This window comes from Siphateles boraxobius, unplaced genomic scaffold (assembly GCF_051911475.1).
Source record: "Siphateles boraxobius isolate OS27281-9 unplaced genomic scaffold, OSU_SipBor_1 41, whole genome shotgun sequence".
NCBI classification, from domain to species: domain Eukaryota; kingdom Metazoa; phylum Chordata; class Actinopteri; order Cypriniformes; family Leuciscidae; genus Siphateles; species Siphateles boraxobius.
In genome coordinates, this window is record NW_027509042.1 from 25,774,169 (window position 1) to 25,801,895 (window position 27,727).

At 41.2% G+C, this 27,727-nt stretch overlaps 1 protein-coding gene across 7 annotated transcripts in view; it reads right to left on the bottom strand.

Annotated features, from left to right (window-relative positions):
- rptor (regulatory associated protein of MTOR, complex 1) overlaps window positions 1-27,727 on the bottom strand; it is a 389,484-nt gene that overhangs the window by 114,483 nt on the left and 247,274 nt on the right. For all 7 annotated transcript variants that reach the window (XM_077199050.1, XM_077199052.1, XM_077199048.1 and 4 more), the window contains 8 exons: window positions 25,150-25,224; window positions 24,991-25,056; window positions 23,587-23,778; window positions 22,416-22,556; window positions 19,816-19,936; window positions 19,255-19,395; window positions 17,464-17,619; window positions 5,953-6,071 (listed from right to left, as the gene is read on the bottom strand). In XM_077199050.1, coding sequence (XP_077055165.1) covers window positions 5,953-6,071; window positions 17,464-17,619; window positions 19,255-19,395; window positions 19,816-19,936; window positions 22,416-22,556; window positions 23,587-23,778; window positions 24,991-25,056; window positions 25,150-25,224 — 1,011 coding nt within the window. The remainder of the gene's footprint in view (window positions 1-5,952; window positions 6,072-17,463; window positions 17,620-19,254; window positions 19,396-19,815; window positions 19,937-22,415; window positions 22,557-23,586; window positions 23,779-24,990; window positions 25,057-25,149; window positions 25,225-27,727) is intronic.

The following is a 27,727-nucleotide window of genomic DNA, read 5'->3' on the forward strand; positions in this document are numbered from 1 at the left end:
AGAGAAATCTCAAGTGAGTATAATGTCAGATTAAGAATGTAAGTTACGTGCCCGCTCACGAGCGCTCACGCTTACTAACAGACACATCGCCTCCGAAAAGACGTGCGTGTTTAAGTTTATTCCCTGTCAGTCCCCTTCAAACAGGCTACTGCAGTGGCTCAATTAGCAGCCAACGAGCCGGTCTGTTGACCCTCTCGCCTGCACACAAACGCCGTTTTCACGGCGACCCAGAAAAATCTCAAAATGAGTAAAATGTCTGGTCCGGCTCATGCCGTCGGTGTTGTACGTGTAATGAAAGTGCCCACGCCCCAGTGTTCACCACTACACATAAGCACTCCGAACCTCGCAGAGCACACTCTCATGAAGCGCAGAAAAGCCGCTCGAGTGTTGAATGTAAGAAATGTGTCCACAAGTCTGTGCCCACTATCTGCCCGCTCTGTTACACGATCAAGAAAGCAGGTTATGAATGTAAGTCTCGTGCCCGCCAGAGTGCGTTCACACTTGCTAACACAAACCTCCCCCCGGGCTCCACCCGCGCGTTTAAGCGTTATCACAAAACGCAAGGCATTAATAAAACGTTCCCCATCCATTATGATCGGGGTGTCAAATACACTTGTAAGTCTAGTGCCCGCGCTCACGCTTACAGGAAGCTTTTCCACCCGGAGCGCTGCTCGCTCGTCAAAGAGTGAAAAAAGAATGTTCCCCATCCCTTATGATTAGGACATCTCACATAAATCAGCCGGTCTCGGCTTTCAGCGAGCAGCCATTGCCCAGGACCGAGAGCGCGCGCGCCGCGCTTTCGGCTCCGGGTCAGTTTCACAAAAGAAAGCAGGTTATGGATGTAAGTCTCGTGCCCGCCAGAGTGCGTTCACGCTTGCTAACACAAACCTCCCCCCGGGCTCCGCCCGCGCGTTTTAAGTGTTATCACAAAACGCAGGGCATTAATAAAACGCTCCCCATCCATTATGATCGGGGCGTCAAATACACTTGTAAGTCTCGTGCCCGCGCACACGCGCTCACGCTTACAGGAAGCTTTTCAGCCCGGAGCGCTGCTCGCGCGTCAAAAAGTGAAAAAAAAAAAAAAAAAAAGAATGTTCCCCATCCCTTATGATTGGGACATCTCACATAAATCAGCCGGTCTCGGCTTTCAGCGAGCAGCCATTGCCCAGGACCGAGAGCGCGCGCGCCGCGCTTTCGGCTCCGGGTCAGTTTCACAAAAGAAAGCAGGTTATGAATGTAAGTCTCGTGCCCGCCTGAGTGCGTTCACGCTTGCTATCACTAACCTCCCCCCGGGCTGCGCCTGCGCGTTTAAGTGTTATCACAAAACGCAGGGCATTGATAAAACGCTCCCCATCCATTATGATCGGGGCATCAAATACACTTGTAAGTCTCGTGCCCGCGCTCACGCTTACAGGAAGCTTTCCCGCCCGGAGCGCTGCTCGCGCGTCAAAAAATGACAAAAGACTGTTCCCCATCCCTTATGATTGGGACATCTCACATAAATCAGCCGGTTTCGGCTTTTCAGCGAGCAGCCATTGCCCAGAACCCAGAGCGCGCGCACCACGCTTTCGGCTCCGGTTCAGTTTCACAAGCCCGCAAATGGCGATTTCCCCCCTAGCGGCTCACATAGCTGCGTGGGAAACTATCCCAGGGATTTCAGAATGGGTGTTGAGCACAATAAAGCAGGGCTATACACTTCAATTCATTCGCCGTCCCCCGCACTTTCAAGCCCGGACCGCGACGATTGTGAATGCGTAAGTAGCACACCTACTTCACGCAGAAATAGCAAAGCTGCTGTGCAAAGGGGCTATAGAAAAGGTACCGCCTTCTCTGAGCGAGTCAGGCTTTTACAGCCGATATTTTCTCGTACCCAAGAAGGACGGAGCCTTCAGACCTATCCTAGATCTGAGATATTTGAACTAAGTGCTTGCGAAAAGACCGTTCAAAATGCTTACGACCAGGAAAATCCTCACGCACGTTCGCCCGAGGGACTGGTTTATTTCTCTAGATCTGAAGGATGCCTATTTTCAGATTCAGATAGTACCCCGTCACAGGCAATTTTTGAGATTCGCCTTCGACGGTCAGGTATATCATTACACCGTCCTGCCGTTCGGCCTGTCCCTGGCACCCTGTACATTTACGAAGTGCATGGACGCGGCGCTCGCCCCCCTGAGAAGTCAGGGGCTGCGAATAATGAACTATCTGGACGATTGGCTGATATTGGCACAGTCAGAGACAGAACTGCAATCTCACAGAACAGTGCTTCTCAGTCATCTGGAAAGCTTGGGTCTCACAATCAACTGGACCAAGAGCTCATTACTGCCCAGCCAGTCAATTTCCTTTTAGGAATAGCACTGGACTCGGTGACCATGACAGCTCGTTTATCGACACAGCGCGCGCGCCGTGTTCGCCACCTAGCCGCATCTTTCCAGAAGGGCAGCTTTCTCCCTTTGAAAACATTTCAAAGGATGTTGGGCTGTATGGCATCAGCTGCAGCGGTGCTCCAGCTGGGCCTACTGCGCATGCACCTGCTCCAACGCTGGTTGAATGCTCGCGTGTCCCGCCGGGTGTCTGGCGGCCAGAAAATCAGAGTGACTCAGGCCTGCATAGCAGCTCTGCAGCCCTGGTTAGTGGCCGACTGGTACCAGCAAGGAGTAATGATGGGAACCATCTCTTATCGTAAAGTCATCTCGTCAGACGCGTCCAACTCGGGTTGGGGCGCACTGTTCGAGGGCAGACCGGCCTTTGGCCAGTGGTCAGACCAGGAGAAGGGTTTTCACATAAACTGTCTGGAAATGATAGCGGTCGAGAACGCGCTGAAGTGCTTCCTCCCGTTCATACAGGACCAGCATGTTCTTGTCCGCTCGGACAACATGTCTGTGGTATCCTATGTAAACCGTCAGGGCGGTGTCAGATCCAGAAATCTCTGCAATCTGACGGAACGCCTCCTTATTTGGTCTCCGATGCACCTGCGCTCGCTGAGGGCGGCGCATGTGCCTGGCCATTTGAACGACGGCCCAGACAAACTGTCCAGGGACAACGTTCCCCCAGGGGAATGATCCCTGCACCCCAAACGGTCCAGAAACTGTGGCGCCTATTCGGCAGAGCGGAAGTCGACCTATTTGTGTCAAAAGACAACGCTCAATGCCCGACGGTCTGTTCGAAGGATGAGGATGCGCTGGCCCAGGTTTGGCCCAGCCTCCCGCTATATGCTTTCCCTCCGGTCTATCTGTTGCCACAGGTGATCAAGAGAATCAGGGAAACGCGCCACTCGGTGCTCCTCATAGCCCCGCGTTGGGAGAATCAGATTTGGTTCCCGGAACTAGCAGGGCTGTCACATACAGCTCCGTGGCCGAATCCGTTGAGGGCAGATCTCCTCTCTCAGGCTCGCGGCACGATCTGGCATCCCAATCCAGAGAGCTGGTCTCTGCATTTATGGTTTATCAACGGGTACTCGTTGCCCTGCCAGAAGGAGTGATCAACACGATCACGCAGTCTAGAGCCCCTTCCACGAGAAGGCTCTACGCGTCTAAATGGTCGGTGTTCTCTGGATGGACCACCGACAGAGATCTTGGAACCGCAGGCATGCGGGGTGGCGCATCTGCTCACCTTCCTACAAGAGCTGTTGGATAAGGGAAATTCCCCATCCACGCTCAATGTATACGTGGCGGCCGTGGCAGCGTTCGCAGAATCGACGCACGGCCAGTCATTGGTAAGACACGAGTTGGCCATCCGCTTCCTTAGAGGAGCTAGAAGGATGAATCCGCCGCGCCCCCCGTCGGTTCCCATGTGGGATCTTTCATTGGTCCTCGAGGCCCTGACAGCTTTTCCATTTGAACCACTAGACACCGTGGGGTTGAAATATCTATCACTGAAAACCGTCTTTCTGACTGCACTGTCGTCAGTAAAACGTGTAGGAGACTTGCATGTGCTGTCTGTCAGCGCGTCGTGTCTTGAGTTCGGACCGAATGACTCTGAAGTCATCCTCAGACCTAGACATGGCTATGTCCCTAAAGTGATGGGCACTCCATTCAGAGCGCAAGTTATTTCGTTGTCAGCTCTCCCAGCATCTGACAGCGAAGGTGATGTGAATCCCCTCTGCCCTGTCAGAGCGCTGAGGTTTTACATTACGCGCTCCGCCTCCTTCAGGCGTTCGGAACAGCTTTTTGTTTCGTTGGTGGGCGCACCAAGGGTCTCGCCTCCTCGAAACAGAGCCTGTCCAGATGGATAGTAGACGCTATAGCGGCCGCTTACGCGTCAAAAGGTCTGCAATGCCCTCTGGGCATCAGGGCTCATTCCATGAGAGGCGTGGCCTCTTCGTGGGCATGGTCCTGTGGAATTTCTATCCATGACATATGTGTAGCGGCGGGCTGGAGCTCCCCGTCTACCTTTGTCAGGTTTTATAATCTAGAAGTTCCTGCCTTGCAGGCTAAACTGTTGTCAGTCTGAAGGAGAGGTGTATTCTGCCCAGATCTCCTGCTCAGATCACTCTCACATGACTCAGCTCTCCTGGTTGAGCTGCACTAAGTAGGGTATGTGCCATGTGCCTATACAGACCGGCGCGCTGCTCTGTATTCCCTATGTGTGCTTATGTACAAGTGATGGCCCGCGTGGCTGGCCACCTTATTTTTTCCACTTATGGGGTTCCCCTGAAAGCTCGGGGTCTCATGTGGATGCTTGGCGCGCACGGCGTTGACAAAGTGTTCCCGTAGCGTAAGCTAAACTTACGCAATACGAGAGAACCTCTCGTAAGAGAACGATACTCGGTTACTAACGTAACCTCGGTTCTCTCTAGAGAGGGAACGAGTATTGCGTAACCGGCCGTGCTCGCGCCACGAGCGACTTCGCTTCAGTCGACGAAAACCAGGGAATTCAGCCTACAGCCCCTAGTGTTATACGCTAAGCCACGCCCATTCTGGCGGGCTGTGACGCTATGAAGGCGCGGGCGCCCTTCATTGGGCGTGACGTCACGCCGGGCTCACTGGTAGGCTGCAGCAGTTGCCCGCAGGGCAGCCAATGAGCACGCGAGATGGCCTGCTCTAGGTCTGCTAGCTGCTGCACTGCATTGACAAGGAATACAAAATTAAGGATAATTTTTTGGCTTCAGTATCTCGAGAAGATGAATCTTTCCCGTAGCGTAAGCTAAACTTACGCAATACTCGTTCCCTCTCTAGAGAGAACCGAGGTTACGTTAGTAACCGAGTATCGTATCGGTGCATCCCTACACGCAACTGACTCAAAAGGGAACTTACAATTTTGACTGTCTCACAAGTCGGAGAAAAGAAGTCAAAAGTGCAGGATATAAATTTGCAATCGCAAAAAAAAAAACCATCAAACTTTTAAATCCCTCAAAACTGACTTTATAACTCGCAATTGCGTGTTTATATCATGCAATTCTGACAACAAATGTCACAATTGTGCAATGTAAACTCGCAATTGAGAGAAAGTCAGAATTGTGAGATACAAAAGGCAGTTAGTTTAGTTTTATCTCATGCCGAAATTCAAGCCCTGTAACACCAACAATATTCATCCTGAGCAAATGAAACGAGTGAGTTACAGGAGGCGGTTTGTGTCAACTCACTGTCGGAGAGTAGAAAGAGTGAGAAAGCAGGGGATGGTATTGTGTGTCTATACTGAGGAAAATGAGTATTGGAAGAGTTTCAGATATTTCAGTATCGATATATATTGAAAAATTAATATTTTTGACAATGCATTTAGTTTGTTATTTTAGATGCCTTTTTTAAAAGACTACAATTAAAAAATTGCCTATAAAATTCAACCCACCAAAGTGGCTAGTAGGAGTGAATGGGTAACCTGCCAAAGTGGCTAGTAGGAGCGAATGCGTTACACACCACTGCTGAAATCCACCCATATTTGGCATGTTTTAATGTCAAGCCCTGTTAGCACAGTAAAATGGGACAGGTGTAATGAGGATCCCAGGACTGTCTGTACCTTGTATGCGATGCTGTTGAGAACCCTCATGGCTAGATCAGAGACATCTGGAAATGGATCAGCTGCTAGATGCAGTAAAACCCTCCAAATCTGAGTGTATACACTGTTAAAAGACACTCCTGAAAAGAGAAAACATTTTGTTAGTTTAATTCGAAATGAAGGAAATTATTTAATTGGCGCATTTAATGAAAATTGGTGTAGAAACAACTCTAAACTTAAACTGAAGCTCAGATCTTCCCTGGGATATTCCTTACAAAAAAGTACTGCCACTGCAGCATGGTACAGGGATGCTATTGGATGAAAATACAGTGGTATTTTGAATTCATGGTACTGAACGATTAACATTTCCATATGCTACGATAGTTACAAGAATACCAGGATATTATGACTTACATGGAATCATAAATCAGCAATATTATGGCACTATTACAGCAATTCCAATTCCAATTTTGCAGAGAATATACAAACACTGAAGACATCCTCTATTATTCACTCACACCAGTTTATACAGGATAGTTAAAGTTGTTCATGGTTTTGTTAATACATTCAAGAAAAAGAAACAGATAAAACCGAATATCCTGTACAGTTATTAAGCTCATTAATTACTTTGCCTCCCTGTACCAATAAAAAGAAAATTATTGATTTACACAAAAGTAATCAGCAGATCTCATCCATCTTTCATTAGAAGCAGTCAATGCCATTATCCTGATGTTATTGCCTGGTTTGGAAATTATGTTATTTCAGAAACTGTGGGAAAATTTTGATTTCAATCTGACATTTTCACTCCTGTCCCTAGAGTGAACCAGCAACCGCGGATGACATTATAAAACTTTTGTGTTTTTTTTCTTCTTTTCTCTCAATTCTCATGCATTTTCATTCTATCATCACCTGTAGCATGTCATGAGACAGGGCGCATCTGTAATGTGTGCAGGTATGCTAATTATCCTATCGGCTGGATGAGTATACCTGTGCTGGAGCACATGAATAAGTGTGTGTGAACGTCAAGAGACCATAAGGCAGATGAGCGTATTTGTGATGCAGAAAGACTTTTTGCTTTTACTGTGGTACTATGTGAGTGTGGAGCCCCTCATCATTGGCATGCACAGTGTGTCTGCCATACTAACGCATGCACAATCCAAAGCGCTTCATGAACACAGTCTATAGGGACACCACCTCCACCTCACTCTTTCTTCTTGCACTTTTCTCTAACCACAAAATAACAGCTGGTATGGAAAGCAGATGTTCAATGATCTGAAAGCTAATAAATTGTCTTCTGACCATCACTCTAAATGCTGATCTTAAGCAATTTTTACTGCAAATTTTTCATCAAATCAAAAACAAAACTAATTAAACATTTTTGCAGCTAAGAGAATTCAACAACCATCAAATAGAAACCAGTGGAGAAAGTGAGAGTATAATACGGGATGGGGTGGGGCTCAAATCATGACCATAAGCTAGCTGTAACTTAAAAGATCAGACCAATGATCCGTAATTAAGGCTTTCAATCGCTTAAACATTTGTAATCACTTCACAATCTAATTGTCACGTTGGTTAAAGCAGAGGAGGAAGCAGGATCCATGTGCAGCAGTCTTTTAGTAAATAAACTCAAAACGTCACAAATACAGACTCAGACTCAAGAACTCAAGAAGACTCGGGAACGGAACAACAAACATAAGACAACGTTAAGAACTCACAAAGAATGAACTAGACATTGGGCTTGAATACACAAACAAACCGGAGAGTTAACCAGATAAGACGAGACACACCTGAACAGAACTACCTAATCAATATGTAACCATAGAAACCAACAGGCAGGGGCAGAGGAAGACTAAACTGAACTAATAAACAGATAACCTGACACTGACAAGAACAGAAAATAAAACAGACTGCCAATGTTACAGAATGCCCCCCTCCCGGAAGGCGTGTCCTCACGCCGCAAAAGAGTTCACAGGGGTGGGAGGGTGGGCGCTCTGGAGGCTGAAGAGGACAAGGCCTGGCGGGACAGGGAGCCTCCAGGGTGAGGCAGGCGGCCAGGGCGAAGCAGGCTGTGCAGGCGGCCAGGGAACGACAGCTACCATCTTGTCCGAGGCCTCTGGAACGGCGGTGGCCATCGAGGGGTCATGGGATTGAGTTGAAGTGTGTGCTGCCCACATACACAAAATAGCCGTGGCCAAAATGATCAGTGCTGTATCATCCGGAGCTGACTAAGGCAAGGCGGCCATCTTGTTCGATGGACTCTGGAACAGCAGCCATCTTGTTCGACTTGTTTGAGGACTCTGGAACGGCCACCATGACGGGACGCGGCTCTAGAAGGGCGACCTTGATGTGAAAAAGCTCAGGCTCAGCAGGCTTGACGTGAAGCTCAGACTCGGCAGGCTCGACGTGAAGCTCAGGCTCGGCAGGCATGATGTGAGGAAGCTCAGACTCGGCAGACATGACGTGAGGAAGCTAAGGGAGGTTGAGTAAGGACTTCATTCTTAAAAATGCAGTAGACAGATTATATAAAAAAAACTAAGTAGAGGAAAAGGAGAATATAAGGAAAGGATGGGTTGGCAGGAGGTCAGAGGATGAAGATAAAATGAAGAAGTTTTGTAAGGTTCTTGTGTGGACTGCACTGATGCAACTCAGAGGAGTGAAAGGGTGAAGAAAATGAAAAAGGATGCATGTGTGGCTGAATACAGAAACACCAATGGTGAGCCAAAAAAAGGTAAAGATTTACTGAGACAAACCAAATGAAACAGATTGAAATATAATGGAATCAGTTATAATAACAGCTTGAATGTTGGAACAAAGCCTCAATCTGGCCTCACAATGACAAAAGTAACAATTTGAAATATATGAAGGGGCTGACCAGAGCAAAAAATAAATGTCAGATAATAAAGAGTGAGAGAGAAAAAAAGAGCTTTTACAGCAGGTTTGATTGGGTCGACTAAATTACTTCAATTTAGAGGATCTATATGTTGAATAGCACTAAAATAAATAAGCAAAATTCTGCTGTGGAGGGATTTTTAGTTTTCTGTTCTCTTGATTTAACCATTTATCCGCAGAGGCCATAAATTAACAAAGATTGGCTTCCTTCTAAATTCTCAGAGAAGAGGAAAATACCAAGCTTATGTGGAACAGGATTCAATTCATTTTAGTTCAGTACATGTGAGAACTGTAAGAGTTACATAAAAATTATTTAAATTCAGTCATCAATTCATTTGCAACCTCTCACTGCACTGTGTCTCTTTTTGTCATATCTTCCATTAGCCATCAGGTCAAGATTATAGTGAGATTAATAACTCATAGATTATTAGAAGTTTTATAAAAACTGGTGTGTCATATTGGCTAACCATCTTATCTTAAAGACAAATAAAATGGGTCTAAACATTTGCTCTGTCAATAATTTGATTATGACTAAAAAATGATGTGATATGTTCAAATGGATGGACAATTTATATCTTGGAATATTGACAATAACCAGTACGATGTTGTTTCTTTGACATTTACTTTGTTAGTTCTGTTTGTTTGGCTTTAATGTATATTTATTAGGGTTGTCTGTGGTTGAATATTTAAATCACAATTATTAAATCGCTCTCTTAAATACTTGACTCTTATGTTACACAAAAAGATACACTTCAGAATCGATCTTCTGTTTATTTGTCAACACCAAACGTTACACCACTTCGTTCATGCTCCAACAACAACCACCCGGTACTTCCGGGAACTTCATAATATGAGTCCCATTTTTCCTTTCGGTAAACAGTCATGTAAAATCTTAAACAATATTCAGCACAGAGGTATAATGTGCATGAACACATTTTTGAATGTCTTAAACTTAAACTCCCACTCTTCTTCTTCAAAAAAAATATAAATATACAGGTCCTTCTCAAAAAAATTAGCATATTGTGATAAAGTTCATTATTTTCAATAATGTAATAATAAAAATTAAACGTTCATATATTTTAGATTCATTGCACACCAACTGAAATATTTCAGGTCTTTTATTGTTTTAATAATGATGATTTTGGCATACAGCTCATGAAAACCCAAAATTCCTATCTCAAAAAATTAGCATATCATGAAAAGGGTCTCTAAACGAGCTATTAACCTAATCATCTGAATCAACTAATTGACTCTAAACAACTGCAAAAGATTCCTGAGGCTTTTAAAAACTCCCAGCCTGTTTCATTACTCAAAACCGCAATCATGGGTAAGACTGCCGACCGGACTGCTGTCCAGAAGGCCATCAATGACACCCTCAAGCAAGAGGGTAAGACACAGAAAGAAATTTCTGAACAAATAGGCTGTTCTCAGAGTGCTGTATCAAGACACCTCAGTGGGTAGTCTGTGGGAAGGAAAAAGTGTGGCAAAAAACGCTAGACAACGAGAAGAGGTGACCGGACACTGAGGAAGATTGTGGAGAAGGACCGATTCCAGACCTTGGGGGACCTGCGGAAGCAGTGGACTGAGTCTGGAGTAGAAACATCCAGAGCCACCGTGCACAGGCGTTTGCAGGAAATGGACTACAGGTGCCGCATTCCCCACTTTTGAACCAGAAACAGCGGCAGAAGCGCCTGACCTGGGCTACAGAGAAGCAGCTCTGGACTGTTGCTCAGTGGTCCAAAGTACTTTTTTCGGATGAAAGCAAATTTTGCATGTCATTCGGAAATCAAGGTGCCAGAGTCTGGAGGAAGACTGGGGAGAAGGAAATGCCAAAATGCCTGAAGTCCAGTGTCAAGTAGCCACAGTCAGTGATGGTCTGGGGTGCCATGTCAGCTGCTGGTGTTGGTCCACTGTGTTTTATCAAGGGCAGGGTCAATGCAGCTAGCTATCAGGAGATTTTGGAGCACTTCCATCTGCTGAAGAGCTTTATGGAGATGAAGATTTCATTTTTCAGCACGACCTGGCACCTGCTCACAGTGCCAAAACCACTGGTAAATGGTTTACTGACCATGGTATTACTGTGCTCTCCAGCCAACTCTCCTGACCTGAACCCCATAGAGAATCTGTGGGATATTGTGAAGAGAAAGTTGAGAGACGCAAGACCCAACACTCTGGATGAGCTTAAGGCCGCTATCGAAGCATCCTGGGCCTCCATAACACCTCAGCAGTGTCACAGGCTGATTGCCTCCATGCCACGCCACATTGAAGCAGTCATTTCTGCAAAAGGATTCCCGACAAAGTATTGAGTGCATAACTGAACATAATTATTTGAAGGTTGACTTTTTTTGTATTAAAAACACTTCTTTTATTGGGTTTTGGGTTTTCATGAGCTGTATGCCAAAATCATCAGTATTAAAACAAAAAAGACCTGAGATATTTTAGTTGGTGTGCAATGATTCTAAAATACATGAAAGTTTAATTTTTATCATTACATTATGGAAAATAATGAACTTCATCACAATATGCTAATGTTTTGAGAAGGACCTGTATGTATATGTATATATATATATATATATATATATATATATATATTTTTTTTTTTTTTTTCAACATACCAACAGGACATACTGAACAACAACCTCCTTGAACAAAAAATACGACCTAATAATTTCAACAAGCTCTCGAGTACAACTCAAAGACAGACTTTGTTTTAATTCAGTTTCCATTGTCCTTCACTCAGTGCTTTGAGTAACTGACAAGCTGATGCCCCCTTCTTGGTAAGGCAGTCCACAAGTTGTTCTTTTGTGTTGTACCACAGTACTCGCTCAACTCTCTGTGTTTGGACAAGTTCTTTGATACTACTTCTCTCCAGGCGGAGTCTTTTCTCAGAGACTGACTTTGTGGACTTAAGTGCATCAGCAAACGAATGATTGTCTTTGACAGATTATTGGTGGAGCATGTTCAGCATCACCAGTAGTTAATTCTGAGAACAGTGTGGACTGAAAGATAGAATTGTCAATTCCATCAGACATCGCCAATGTTTCACCAGCAAGTGTGCTCCGCACAAACCTTTTTTTGACTCTCTTTGATTGCCATGAAAGGGGTGAGAATTTTCCATTAGAAGAATCAGGTGCCCTCCTTGGGTACCTCCATCTGAAAGATTTCCAAACGAAGCATCGCTTAACACAATTATCTTAAGAGCACTGTCTCTGCCCAAGTGTTGGAAGTTTAGAATTACCTTCTTGGACTTAATTTTGCACACTATCCGGTTTGCTTCATGGATTGTCTGCACAGTTGCATTTTTTTATGTTTGATGTCAAATTGCTAGCATCAAATATAACATCTGGCCTGCTCTGCCTTGCCACCCAGAGAATTTGGCCTATTTTGGACCTGAGCTGATCCTTTTCTTCCTAACAGAAAGAGGAGTCTTGTTCCACAGCTCGTGAAGGATCCATATATATGGGCTGCATGTGTTGAATGTAGTTTTCCTGGTGTATTTGTACTTTTCTGTCAACAGTCACAAAATCTATTCCCACATAACAGAAGTGATCATGTTCCTCACGTCCAACATGGTAAACAGATCTAAGGTGTGGTATTACGGTTGTGGAGAAACTTTGAAGTCATCCACATGACAGCCAAGCACCCCAGTTACAGTGCAGTCCTGATCTAGCCAATAAAAAACAGCTGGATCAACCTTGGACATTTTTCCTCCTGCTTTCAGCACTATATCTTTCACTCTATTGTACCAGTACAATGAAGCATCTGCCAGACCATTTACACACTTTTTGAGCTTCCATAATGCTCCCTCACAGCCTCAGGGGAGGCCTGATGTAGATGTCACGTGACAGTTCTATTCCCTGCAGAAATGCAGATTTTATATCCATGGAATTAAGTGTCCACTGTCTTTGAAAAATAACTGCCACCAGCAGTCGAAGAGACTCTGAAGCACATATGGGTGAATCCTTTTGTAGCTCTAACACATTTAACTCCTCAAAACCTCTGGCCACCATTCGTGCTTTCGGTACTAGTCCAGTTAGTGTTTCCTTGAAAGTGCATACCCATCTGGTAGAGATGCACTTTTGTCCCTCATCTTGAACTTCCTCAAACACACTGTTATCTCTCCAACTATTCATCTCTTCTTGTTTGGCTAGTTCAAAGGATAGATCTTTTGTTACCAATACATCCTCACTGACATTTGTGACACTAACATCAGTAACAGCGGGTTCTATTTGAAGACACTCTAAACATGATATGTCAACTGAATCTTTACTGCCTGCAACATTAGTGGTTTCTATGAGCAGAAGGTTGTACCAGTTTTTGTATTTGCCAGTAGCTTTGCCTGCACACCCTAGTACTTTTGCTATGTGCAAAGCCCCACTGTCTCTGTCTCTTAGAACTTGCCCTGTTTTTAGACGGACATCAGTTCCCTGCTCTGTATCACTTTGTGTCCCTATGTCATCACTTGTGTGTTGTGCTGCTACATTCTGCTCCATAGTGGATGCCTGTGTGCTCAATTTACACCGAACTCTGCTGCATTTCACTTACAGTTTCTGTTACCTCTGTGTTGTTGACAGCATCTCCTGTCATCTCCTGTCTTTGCACATTGTTTGTGTCAATTTCAGCGTCATCCTTGTTGACATGTTGATCTCCGCTGTCTGCGTTTACTTTTCTTAGTCTGAGGCAGTGTACCCTAATACAGGTTCTTCCATGTCTGACAAACACCACTGCACCATCCTGGCCAATGACAACTCCTGGTCCTTTCCACTTTGGACAATCAACTCTCTTGTAGTACACTTTGTCACCCATTTTATATTTCTCATCTGTGTTACGCAGTTGTTTATGCAGTGCTCTCTGTATTCTTTCTGAGCATTCTGCTTCAGTGAACGCCTTTCTTGATGCATGTAAAGCAGAGATAAACCACTCACTTTTTGTGGTGCCCTCTAAAGCTGGGGGCTTTTCGGTTAAAACAGAGGGCAGGTTGGGATTCTGTCCAAACACCAACTGATGAGAACTGTAGCCATGGACATTTTGCATGGTGTTCTTTGCCATAAGAGCCCAGTCCAATGCAGTGTCCCAGTCACAGCCGTTACTTGTCTTCACTTTCATTATGATCTCTGTAAGTGTTTGGTTGTGTCGCTCTGTGAGTCCATTGCTCCACGGGCTATATGCTGCTGTTGTCTTTATTTCAATGTTGAAGTTTTCTGCCATGTCTCTAACCTCATCATTGTCAAATTCTCCCCCATTGTCACTAAACAGTTTCTGAGGTGGACCATGTACACTTATCCAGACATGGACAAGTGTTTCACTATTTCAGAAGATTTCTTTGTGGTCAGTATGCTGCCTGCGCTAAACCTTGTGAACTGGTCAATAATGTGGAGATACCACACACCTGGTTCAAGTTCATGCAGATCTACTGCAACAGTTTCATTGTACTGAGATGCCAGTGGTAGGCCAACAGCAGGCTTTGGTTTGGTCTTACTGTATCTTTGACACGTTTCACGTTCACTTAAATTTTTTTCCAGAATGACACTACATTCTGCATTTTTATTGCCTGAGCTAGTAAGAAGTCTCAGCAGTCTGTCAGCAGAAGCATGACCAAATTGTCTGTGAAGCTTCATCAGGATTTTGTGTTTTTCTGCTGAGCTAATTTTTTCTGAGATTGTCAGTATTTCCTCACACTGACTTTGTACATCCTCATTCTTTTGTTCCGTTAAAGTGACATCTTCAACAGCTACCAAGACACAGTCCTTGAATGTTTTTCTTTTCATTGTCCATAATGTGTACACAGTAATGACCAGAGCTTGTAAAGTCAAGTTTTAGAGGTTGACTGAACATCACCACACTGTCATTCTCCATATCCAACACTGTCCCTGCTCTTTTCATGGATGCCTTGCTCATGAGTAGTGGAATCTTCGCTGACACAACTTCAGTTTCAATATGACACTTAATTTGTCCAATCGTTGCAGGAATTTTCAACTTTCTGTTGGAATAGACCACTTTTCCATCACCAAACTTAAAGGGTCTGTGACTGTGTGTTTTTGTCTTCCTCAGGTCTTTTATCTCGTTTCGGCTTAGTTCAGCGATGTAGCTATTTATCCATTCCTCTTCACACACAGTCCGTGTGCATGCAGTGTCTATTATTGCTGAGCCGGAACACTCTGTCATAAATATTTCTGCTTCAGTGGGCGACTCTTTTGTATACAGAGTAATGTTGCAGTCCTCTATATCATCTGTTTTACAATCTTCAGTCAGTTTGACTTGCTCAGCTCTGTGTGGACAGTCTTTGGCCCATTGGAACGTGCTTTGACAAACAGCGCATTTTGATCTGCGTCCATACCTGTCCAGAGGGTTAGTGCCAGGCAGTGGTGTCTTTTGCTGAACATTTTGCGATCATGGCTTGCTCCTTTGTCGCCTTTGTTCTGTTACATATGCTGTGTCCTGATTAATCCCCACTGTATAAGCAGACTTTCCTCCGAAAATCCTCTTCAGTGCTGACTTCATTGACGCAAAATTCAAATCTGTACATGCTGTCAGAGCTAACTGTCGGTCTTTCACTTTTAAGCACGCAGTGTCCAGCAGTTTGAATGCTAATACTGCATCAGGAAGCTCCATCTTATATTTACGCATCCGCGAGTACCGCTGTTCAAAATAAATTATATAGTCTGTCATGCAAACACCGCTATCTTTCATAATCCGGTCAAAGCTCGAGTTTGCCTCATAAACTTGGTCCTTTTCTTTTTTGAGAAACAAATCATCGAGTTTCAGAAGTAAAGTGTCCATATGGCCAGTGTCCTTATTCAAATCATCTGCCGGTATTTCCATCACCGTTTATCTCGCTCTTCCCGAGAGCGCCAAAGCCACAGCAATTGCCTGTTTCTTTTTTCCGAGTTCAGTAACCCTGGTCCAAATTGCGACTTCATTCTTCCAACTTTCATATGGTTTTCATTCATCAAAGGTTGGTGGTACTCTGTAGTTGCTAACCATCCTCTGCTACCAATGTTACACAAAAAGATACACTTCAGAATCGATCTTCCGTTTATTTGTCAACACCAAAGGTTACACCACTTTGTTCGTGCTCCAACAACAACCAGCCCGTACTTCCGGGAACTTCATAATATGAGTCCCATTTTTCCTTTCGGTAAACAGTCATGTGAAATCTTAAACAATATTCAGCACAGAGGTATAATGTTCATGAACACATTTTTGAATGTCTTAAACTTAACACTTTTTGGTCAGACCTCTGTTTGACCTCGCCCTTAAACATGGGGACTGAAATCCTCTCTAAAATCAGAGACTGCCTTTACATATCAAAATGAATCAGATCATTCCAAAACAATGCTAGTCAGATTTATAATCAAATGTCATTACATTGCATACAGTAATTTTACATAATGTCTGTAACCCACACATTTGACTATCATGTTGTAATGACTCATTGTTTATGCCCTTTTTAATAACCATTTAATCGTTCAGAGGAATTATGGAGTGCTTGGTATCAGCATGAATGATTTTTCTATTTCTTGAATGATGGTATGAATCAAATCCATGTAAAACGTATTGTACTCTCATTATAAAATTCAGGTCTAAATCATACCCTGCTAGAGCAGGAACATTAAGATACCATGTGACTAATAATATAAGAGGTAATTTATGTGAGAGGAGGAGAAACAGTTATGTCCAAAACTAAAGACAATGTCTAATTGGTCAGAACTCCTCTAAGGGTTGGACAAACATCTGAGTTTAAAAACTCATGATACAAACAAAGCATTAGGTTAAGACTACGGCTTAAGACTGGTGAAATGGTTTAAGATGGAGGTTAAAACCAAACAACGTCATGCAAGCCACCTAACTACTCTCGTCTCACTTATTTTACTTTTCTTTCTTTTACTTAGGTAGTTCCTTTTCTTTTGCGTTGAGATTTTTCCGTTCTAACTATGACAGTGAATTGTATAGAAGTTTGTATCAGTGCTCTGTGCCCTGTGTGGATGTAGCTTTTCTGTTCTGTTCCAGTGAAGTCCTGCCAAAACTCAGCCTTGAAGGGAAACAATATTGCCTAAGTTTTTTTAATTGTGCTTGCAGGATTATCCATTTGACTATAAGTATTAGTGTTTCAATATCTTAAGCTAGCTTCACTCCTGGTCTTCATTGAGCATACAAGTCTCTTCATGTGGTAATTTTCCCCTACAACACAATCCCTTTAATCTAGTTTGAACTTGTTCGTTCATCTTTGCTCAAAATACTTGCTAGGAACTGTTTTTCTTCAAGGAAGTTTTGCATACTAATAAAATATATCAGCTCAAATCAATATTTTGTTCCAGTTTATTTACTTATGTTGCAAGTAGGTGCGTAATAAGTGGGATAATGTACATCCAGCTGGTTATCACAAAGAAATCCCGAAAGCGTGATCAGGATCAGGTCTTGTATCAACCTGATGGTCAATAACTGACCACGGCCCATTGAATTATTTCGCTTATAGCAAGCTTAACATTAAAGCATTGTCCAATGTTTTACTTCAAGACATTTGTCAGATTTTAAATAAATATCTTGCGTGTAGAACTAATTTCGTACACATCTCAACATTCATTTTCAAAGGAATCAGATGAAGGTCTAGTCTATGGCTGTTGCTGAAACAGAGAATCTTACCAATAAGAGAATTTAAGGAAGAGTATGAGCTGACTCTCCTCATCTTGTCGATGATTTCAAAGGAGAGTAGGTATTCATCATTATCAGGGCTGCCTAAAGTACTGCTGGCACTGCTACTGGTGCTCAGGTTCCCTGGAGAGAAGGCTGCTGGACCACCTAGAACACACATATAAACACAAGCATGGTTGGGAATGTAGATAAGCGATATGACCATAATATTATATATTTAAAAATAATAATACATATCACAATATTCAGTACTGTGCAAAAGTCTTAGGCATGTTAGTATTTTTTAAATATCAGAAAGATTTCTTTGAATTCTTGATAATTTCAATACCACTACTAAGCTAACTAATGTAAGTAAAAAGTCCTAAAGAAAGTCCGTCTGTTGAAGACAAGTAAAAATAAATAAGTAAACAAACTCATTTCAGGCAATAGAATAAAGATAAATGAAATAAGGATTCAGGAAAGAAATTAGACCAGTATGAGGGTGAGTAAATTAAATAATTAATTATGATTAAAGACAATTTTCATCATAAAGGTATAATCGACTGTATTTACATTAATACTCACTAAAGGCCCATTCACGCCAAGGACAATAAAGATATAGTTCTACAAATTGTTCTAAATAAAAAAGATGATCAGAGTCCACACCACAACTATAACGATAACAGCACAGAGGAGCGATATTGTGGCAAGCAGAGCGGGTCCAAGAGCCATGGGAACAGAGCGAGCTCCGGAAGAATAAAAGGAGGAGTGATGACAGTGCAAGACAAGAGAGGACCAGGGCCTGGACTTTATGTGGGTGTTTTGTTTCAGTTTTCTTTTGGTTTGTTATTTGTTTGTTTTGTAATTAAAACTTACGTTGAACGTTCACCGGTTCCCGCCTCCTCCTTCCCTGAGCCTTTAAACCTTGTTACATTGGTGCTGAAACCCGGGAGGAAGGAGGGACACGCTGTCAGTACACAGCCCTCACTGCTCAGTCAGATTGCGGTTCTGAGGAGATTGGGCAGCACAAAGGAGGAGGGAACCGGTGAAAGTTCAACTTCACTTTTATACACAAAATAAAAAAATAACAAAACAAAAGCAAAGCAGCAGCTCCTCGTGGACGACTGCCACTTAAATTAAAACAAAACATTGGCATACAGTCCAGGCCTGGTCCTCTCTCGTCTCCTTTAATCCTTCTGAAGCTCGTGTGGCACACAGTGTGACTCGTGTGGCGCACAGGTGACACTCATAAGCACTCGCTCCGTTCCCATGGCTCTCGGCCCCGTCCTGCCTGCCACAGATATCCAATCAGAAAACACCAGACTTTAAAGAGCTCTAAAGCAGCAGATACCATGTATTGGCGTGGAAGCTAAAATAGTCATCATTTTAGTTATCTTTATGTATAGTTCTTGTTCTTGGTGTGAACAGGCCTTATAAGACAGGCATTTTTAACATATTCATGTGTGCATTTGACCTTTTAGGTGTGCACCTGAGCTCAAAGTATCCTTTTCTTGTCCGAGTTCCACGTCTCAGAGAAGATAGCATCAAATTGTGTGCAATTACTGAACTAAGCTCTCTTTCCTGGCTTATTACACTCTTAATTAGGAAAATGATTTAATGCAAAATGATTTTTATCAATCACTTTGAACTAAATGTAAGTAATGTAATAGAAAACTTTTCAATATTGTATTTTTTCAATATTTTTTTATTATAATTTTTTCTTTTCAACAATTATACCTGCTGACTACTAGCTGAGAATAAAGAGTATTCAGGATTATTGATATTGAGTGGAGTTTGACTCACCCTCCTCGTTGAGGTTGAGGTTCTGAAGGCTCTTATTGAGGGTTCGAGAGGTGGTAGCAGCTCTGAGGTTTGTGTAGGAGTTCACTGATCGTAAACGAGGAATGGCGGGACTGTCCCTGCCCGGGGTAACGTTCCCTGTCTCTACATAAACAAAAAAAAAGTCAAAGGTCAGTGGCAGCCGGACATAACAGATAAACAATGGACCATGACTATGTTTAGAACAGCATACTACTAATTATACATTATGTAAGTGCACAGTATGTACATTTTCTGTATATATGGAATATCTGCCCAACCAATTATATTTGGCAAAATCCACACTTGAAATTCTAATACCAATGTATTGAATGAACAAGTCTCAATATCAACCACAATTTTTAACATCTTGGCTTAAACATCATTATAATGTGACAATGTAGTATCCGTTAATGTGAAATGTGGCATATATTTAGTATATTGAGCATTATACATTAAGTAGTATGTTAGTATTCCATTAGGAACATTTCATTCTATAAATCACTGAGAAAACCAATAAATCTAAAACAGTTTAAAAATAATTACCTGTGGAATTTGCAGGTGAAGGCACAACATAGTTTTTCTCTTCCTCCATGAACTGCAGAGCCACAGTACAGAAATTACTCTCATACTGCACCACTAGGTGACTCAGAGCAACAACCAGCTCCTAAACATGACAAAATACAGGCAAACAAAAGTTACTGAAAGTAAACAGGTCATCATGAAAAAGTCACTATAGATCAGCATGAGCCAAAAGATAATCAAGAGTCAAAATAGATCAAAATGAGCCAGTTAGGCAAGCGTAACAGCAAAAAGGGACACTACAGGTGACTAATTTTAATCATTTTAATTTTGCTCTCCCCAACTCTTCATAGAAAGATAGTGCAGAAGCGGTTCACTTGATATGAAATGTATAATTAAACAATAATTACCAAAAAAAAGTTTTAAAATATTTTTAGATTTGAGCATATCACACAGCAGGACATGTCTAATAAAGTCAAGTCACCTTTATTTATATAGCGCTTTTTACAATACAGATTTAGGGTTGTAACGGTAGGCTATACCGGTATGGTGGAATAAAATTCTCAACAATGGTGTTGACTTATGAATTTGCACATGGTTTATCTTAAAGCATATTAAAAACACCACATAGACATATATACAATATTAAAAACTTGATTTCCACTTCAGGGGACTTTACATTACTAGTTACTAGTTAGTAGTCTTCAGTTTTCTTCCAGGAATGAGCACATCACAATATCCCTCATTTAATTAATTTCCTCTCAAGGCATATGTAACAAAGGGTGCGAGGCATGGTTGAGTTGCGTTAGTATTGTGTTGTCAACATGTCCAGGAGATGCTGTTTTTTCCAACCTGAATCTAAACACCCACTTTTTCAGCCTTCCTGCGGCGGTTGAACTTGGAAAACAGTGGTTAAAATGTTGTGAGTCAACAGTGGAGTCATTATCGGACTCTGGCGTATTCTAGTAGACTGCATAAACAAAATTATGAACTTGTAAATAGGACTCCTTCAAGTTTTTTCCTCCATATTTAACTATCTATAGTTTGTATATACCATATCCTCTGCCCTGCACCTGATTGTTCCTCGCCAGGAAAACAAAGACTCCTATTTGAGAATTCTGTTAATTTTAGCTCAACACTGAACACAATCATTCCTCAAAAGCAGATTGTAAAGCTGGCCCTAAATACTTTTTAGTGTAAACATGTCCTGGACTATATAATTAAGAGACCACAGATGGTTTGGATTGCCTACAAAACCTTCAGCACAATCAGGCTAAGCATCAGCATCCTCCAGGTCTGTTTGCTCATTCTGGACTGTGCTACCAAGAATCGATGTAATTACATCATCAAGTTTGCACATAACACGACCGTTGTAGGCTTAATCAACAAAAAATATGAATCAGTGCACAGGACGGAGGTGGAGTGGCTGGAGGTCTCATGCCAACCACCCCCTACTAGTCATGATAGCTCAATAGTAGACATTGTGACAAGTTCCTAGGGGTGAGCGATTTGACTAAAATCTCAAAATATCTTCTTTTATGTTCCACAAAAGAAAGTAATTATTATTTTTTGGACCATACAGGCCTAATATGTAGTGAAAGAGAACTCAATTTGGTACTCATAGAGGATTGTACCTGGATCCTTGACATTACCTCCATAATACCTCCTCCATCCTTACCCTCTTCAACGGCGGCACCAAGAGAATGTTCTGACCAGCTGAATTACTGTCTGGTATGATAAATCTAAAGCTACCCATTTAAAATCCTTAAAGCCGACAGTAAGGAAAGCTGAGAACACCAATACTGTAGGTTAAGTCAGAATAAACATTGACAAAGAATGAACATCTTTTACCGTATTGTGTGTACTGGAGCCTTTGTCCAAACAATCCAAGAACTCTAGCATCAACAAGGCCGACAATAGGACACATTTTTTGCATTCATTGCTAATTAGAAATTGATACTGGCCAGGCCAGCTCATCCAGACTCCACAAGAGTGTCTTCCCCCAAGATGTAAGACTCCCTTGACCTCTGCCATTGTGAGGCTGGACAAGGTTTCAGAAATCATCACTCACCATCTGCTTTGTTGTTGACTTCAGTAGCCAGGATGTCACTTTATCAAGGATTGTTTAGCAACTGCAATAATTCCATAGACTTGCTAAAACTACATTAAATTTCCCAAACCCTATCTATTCTCAACACCATCATGGCACTCAGGAATCCTACTCATATTTATTGCCATACTGTCATCACACCAATATTGTTGTATTAGTGTTGTAATATGTCCCCCAATGTACTATGTGTACTGTGTACACTGTCTATATTGTGTCTCATAGCTTGTCCAGCGTCATCTGTAAGTGAAACGCAAATGTTGTCTCTCATGTACTCAAAACACATGTTTGACAATACATGATAATGGCAAGACATGCTGTACTGACTTGACAGCACGGTTGGACAAACAAATGGAAGTAGAAATTGTTACTATAAATCACTCTGAGATATTCATGATTCATAACAAGCCTCAGTTGAGAATCACAGTTTATCCACAGGATTAGAACAGACTTAAGAAAATGATAATGAATCTGATGCTGATGAAAAATGCCCATAATGAAATTCCAATAAACTTGCCTTCCTCACGATGGGACTTCCATCATTAATGAGTTGTGCTAGCATCATGGCAACATTATGATCAATGGTGGTAGAATGATCTGTTCTCTCAGCAGAATTCCCCACAAACGTACCCAACGCAAACACAGCTGCACACCGCACCTGCCAATGAGACAACAGAAAACATTCATGAACCACACAACAGTGTTAATTTTGACAGCAAATTTTGATTTAGTTTTAGTCTTAGTCTTTTGACTAAAATGCCATTTAGTTTTAGTCATATTTTAGTAATCTAAATTGTTTTAGTTTTAGTCTAGTTAGTCAATGAAATACAATAAGATTTTAGTCGACTAAATCTAAAGTAGTAAAGGTGACTATTGTGCATGGCTGCACGCTTCAGGTCAGGTGTGTGCCGTACGGAATAGAGCTCTTTTTTTTAGGTCTTATACAGATCTATATGTCTGCTCTACTAATTCTCCCAAACAGAGCAACTGAGAAAGTAAGGTTTCTATTGCATTATAGCAGAGTAATTGTCCTGATTAAGGATCTGAATTTGCAGGGCACTGTAAAGGTACACCACATATATTAGGGGTGTAATGATAGCCCCATGTCACGTTTCGATATATATCACGATACTGAACTCATGATGCAATATTATAGCAATACTCCAAGACATACTGTATGATAAAAGGTTAAAAGAAAATGTACTGTTGATTACACTGCTAAATTTGGTATTACATCAGGTGTTTAATTGAATAGGCTTGGACTTGGTGCTGGTAACCTAATGCACAGGACAATAGTGACAATACAGAAAATACAGAATTATTTTAGATGAATATGCTTGCACTCTGTCACTGACTAGATATGTTTAAAATAACGTTGGCCACTTTTTACTGGTAACATAAGACATTTGGCATTATCAAGACCCACAAATATTCCCCCATTGCATTATTATACATTATATTCAACATTACATTTAGTACTTTAATGTAGTACTGACACTAGAACTCTGAAATTTTCATTTCAGAAATTTTAATTTTGGGTGAACTATACACAATTCACATTGTCACTATCCATGATACATATTGATGCATTTTTGAATTGCGATATATTGTGGCACGATATATTGTTATTAATCTACTACTAAATTGTCTAATAGTAGAAAAATATTAGTCTGGCCAACTTTCAGAACCTCTGGTATGGGATCAGACAGGAGACTGTAGAGCTTCTCATGGGCACTATCTCGAACTCCACACCAGCGTGCAGAATCAAAGTTCTGCCAGATTCTGCCTAGACAGATTGCCACCCACTGCCTCAGGAGAGGGTGAGGGTCGTTGAGCTGCTCCAGACAGATCGCAATCAGGTTACCCTGCAGACATGCCTCCTGATGGACAAAGAGGTCAATGAATCATCAGGGACAAAAAAACAGAACATTTTTAAAACAAATAAAACAAATATATGTTTTTGAAAGAAAGTTCTTATGTTCAGCAAGTTCTTATGTTCAGCAAAGAAAGTACAGCATTACTCCAGTCTTCAGTGTCACACGATTTTTCAGAAATCATTCTTATATGCCTACTTGATGCTCAGGTCTGATTACCATTATCAATGTTGTAAACATTGCTTCATTTTTTTTTTTTTTTCATTCAAACATTTGTGGTACGATTTAAAAAAGAGAGAGACAGAGAAAGAGAGAGAAGAGAGAGAGAGAGAGAGAGAGAGAGAGAGAGAGAGAGAGAGAGAGAGAGAGAGAGAGAGAGAGAGAGAGAGAGAGAGAGATTATTATGCATTAAATTGATCAAAATTTACAATGAAGACATTTATAATGTTAGAAAAGTTTTCCATTTAATAAATGCTTTAATTTGAAGAAATACATTTAATAAATGCAAATAAATGCTCTTTCATTGAACTTTCTATTCATCAAGGAACCCTGAAAAAAGTATCACAAGCAGCACTACTGTTTTCAACATTGATTATATAAATAATGATAAGAAATGTTACCTGAGCATCAAATCAGCATAATAGAATGATTTCTGTATATACGTACAATGATCTGCTGATCAGGAAACATTTATTATCAATGTTGAAAAAAGTTGTGCAGCTTAATATTTTTGTGGAAAATAATTCTTTGATGAATAGGAAGTTCAAACGAACAGCATTTATTTTAAACAGAAATCTTTACTCTCACTTTTGATAAAGTTAATGCATTATTGCTGAATAAAAATATTCATGTCTTTAAAAAAAATAAAACAAAAAAACATACTGACCCCAAATTTATGAACAGTAGTGTACACTACCGTTCAAGGGTTTGGGGTCCATTTACAAAGAATCCTGAAAAAAAAAAAAGGTATACACAAAAATATTAAGCAGCAAAGCTTTTTGAAATTGATAATAATAAGAAATGTTTCTTGAGCAGCAAAACGGCATGTTAGAATCATTTCTGAAGGATCATGTGACATTGAAGACTGTCAGATGTGCCATCACAGGAATAAATTGCATTTTAAATGTAACCCTATTACAGTAATTTTACTATAGATCTTAGACAGACAGACGAGACAGACAGACAGACAGACAGACAGACAGACAGACAGACAGATACCTGTCCTGTGTTGTAGTTGTTGACGATGACAGCGAGGATAAAGACAGCCATAGTTCGATGCTCAGCCTGAATGATATGGCACAGCAGATAAAGTTAACAAAACAGATTTTGTTTTGAACAAAGTGGAAAATGATTCAGTACCATCTGCATGATACTTACGGGCATGTACGGGTCAGCCAGCACCGACAGGAAGTACTTGTGCCCATTGTCTTTTACAAGATCAGCTTGGCATGACTACAGAAAAAAGAGGGAGAGAAAAAGCAGGAGGGAGAGTAGGCGAGTGTAAAAGAGAAGGAATTGAAGGCGTGACAAAAATGAAACAAACACCATACTGACAGCTGACAACTGTTTCTACCAATTTTGCTGCCTGATACAAACTTCTTACATCTGAGTTTTCTCTGAATAAGACACCTACATACTCCCCTAAAGAAAATTGAACTGCAGCACGTGAGACACTTCACTGAGAAACCAATAACACATTAACAGACCTTGGAATGACCAGAAAGAGAGAGAAAAGCTATTTGTCCCATCTCAAACAGAATGTGTGTTGGAGGATAGTGTGGGCAAGGCGGAAAGGGCAAGTTTTATTATCGACTGCTTGTGCTCTCTGTTTCATCTGGTAAGTTTGTTAAGTGCCATGTGCTTCAGTGAACTGACTACTCTATATAATATAAATAGTTATGTAGATAGCCTAATGTATATGAACAGTAAAGGTTTGGGGTCAGTAAGATTTTATTGAAAGGAATTAATAACTCAATTCAGCAAGGGCACATTAAATTGCTTAAAAGTCAATGTAAAAACTTTACATTGTAAAAAAACAACAACAACAAAAAAACCCCACTTTCTTAAATAAATGCTGCTCTTTTGACCTTTGCAAAAGAAAAAGTGTTTCAAAAGTGTTTATCAAAGAATCCTGAGGGGTGGGGGGAATCAATCGGTTTCTACAAAAATTCACAAGAATAAAATGGCTATCCAAAAAAGCTATGGCTACAAGAACTTTTCAGAGACAGTAAAAGTTTCTGCAGACATAGTTGGCAGCATCGTTTATAAGTTTAAACCGTACAGTACGGTACCACAGCAAAACCGCCAATCCCTGTAGAGTGGTGCAGGGATGACGTCAAAATCCAGAATAATAATGTCCCACTGGTTCTGTCGAGATTTTCCAATGGGTTTTTATAATGGGGTTTTTCAATTCATAAGTAAAATAAGGCCTGCTTTTCTTTCTTTTTTTAAGTAGCCTGATTAGCAGCTTTGGAGTGTGCTTTGCTGCAGTCTCTGTGAGGGATGTGCATGAATGATTATCTATCTCTGCAGGTGTCTTAACCACTGCTGTCAGAGACAGACGGCAAACCGCTTTCACTTCCACTGCCCTTCCAGTGCCACACTCCAAAATACATTTACAAAAATACATTGTGAATGTTATTCAAGTTATATAACAATAATTTAAATATTTCTTTATTGAAATAACATTAATCCTTCACTAGACCAGTAATGTGCATTAAAAAATTAAATGATACTTAAGAAAACAAAACTTAAATAAAAAATTATTTAGAAAAATAAAAATCTTTGTAGCACTTATAAATCAGAAAAATGTATTTACTTTCTAATGAACAATTCATCACAGCATGTTATTCCAAAGAAAAGTTGTAGTTACTTATCCTTCCTCTGAAATGTCCTACTACGTAAATGTTAACCAACAGCCAGATAGCTACTTGGATATCAAGCAAATTCATATTTGGTTTGGCTGCATTTTTGTATGGGATGCTCAGTTTTCACTTTCCAAAAGACGAATTATTAAAATAAAACGGGGTTCTAATGGCAATTTACAAAGGTGGAAAGTAACAAATTACATTTATTCAAGTTACGCAATGTGTACTTCTACTTCTAGTTTTTAAAATATGTAATTTTAGTTTTACTTAAGTACATTTTGATTGAAGCATTGTACTTTGCTAAATTTTAAATCATATCCGTTACTGAAAAAACATAATAATATCGCGCTCCGGAAACTACTGCAAGGGCGGGAGAACAAATGTACAAAAGGAAAAAAGTGATGCAACGCCGTCAAAAGCGAACAAGTGCCAGTATGGGAAATATTTGGTTGTAGAAAAAACACGTGGTTGTCCTCGAGTATAGATTTACAATTTACAAAAATGTGGACGCAAAGTGGCTGCAAAAGGAGGAAACACACAGAACACCATCCCTCCGTGCGGATAAAGGTATGTCCCGTTTATATTTAGATGCAGAGGGAATCCCGGAATCCAGTCTTGCTAATTGAATTTACAGTATAACGCAGATGTCACGTAAAAGACGCAAACTGATGGATGGATAAATAAATCGAAAGTAGAGCTGTGCAATAAATCAAATCACGACATGTTCTGTGAATATTAAAGTTTGATCTGCGTATCTCCGTGGGAATGAGCTGTGCATACTCAAGCTCATGGTGTTTTCAGTGTCTCACAAACAATACGAGGACATGAGTACATGAACATTTCCAGAGCTGCTCTGAGAGAACGCCTAATCATTTTCATCATTTTATTTGAGAAAAACCATTGTCAAATACACAATGGAACAGGTCTTCACTACAACCCGTCAAAATAAAAGTTTGGTTTAACTAGGAGAAATTATGAAAGAAATACATTACTATTGTAGGCCTACAATAGAACCAGTGTTGGGAAGGATACTTTCAAAACATATTTCGTTACAGAATACAGAATACATGCCCAAAAATGTAATTGGT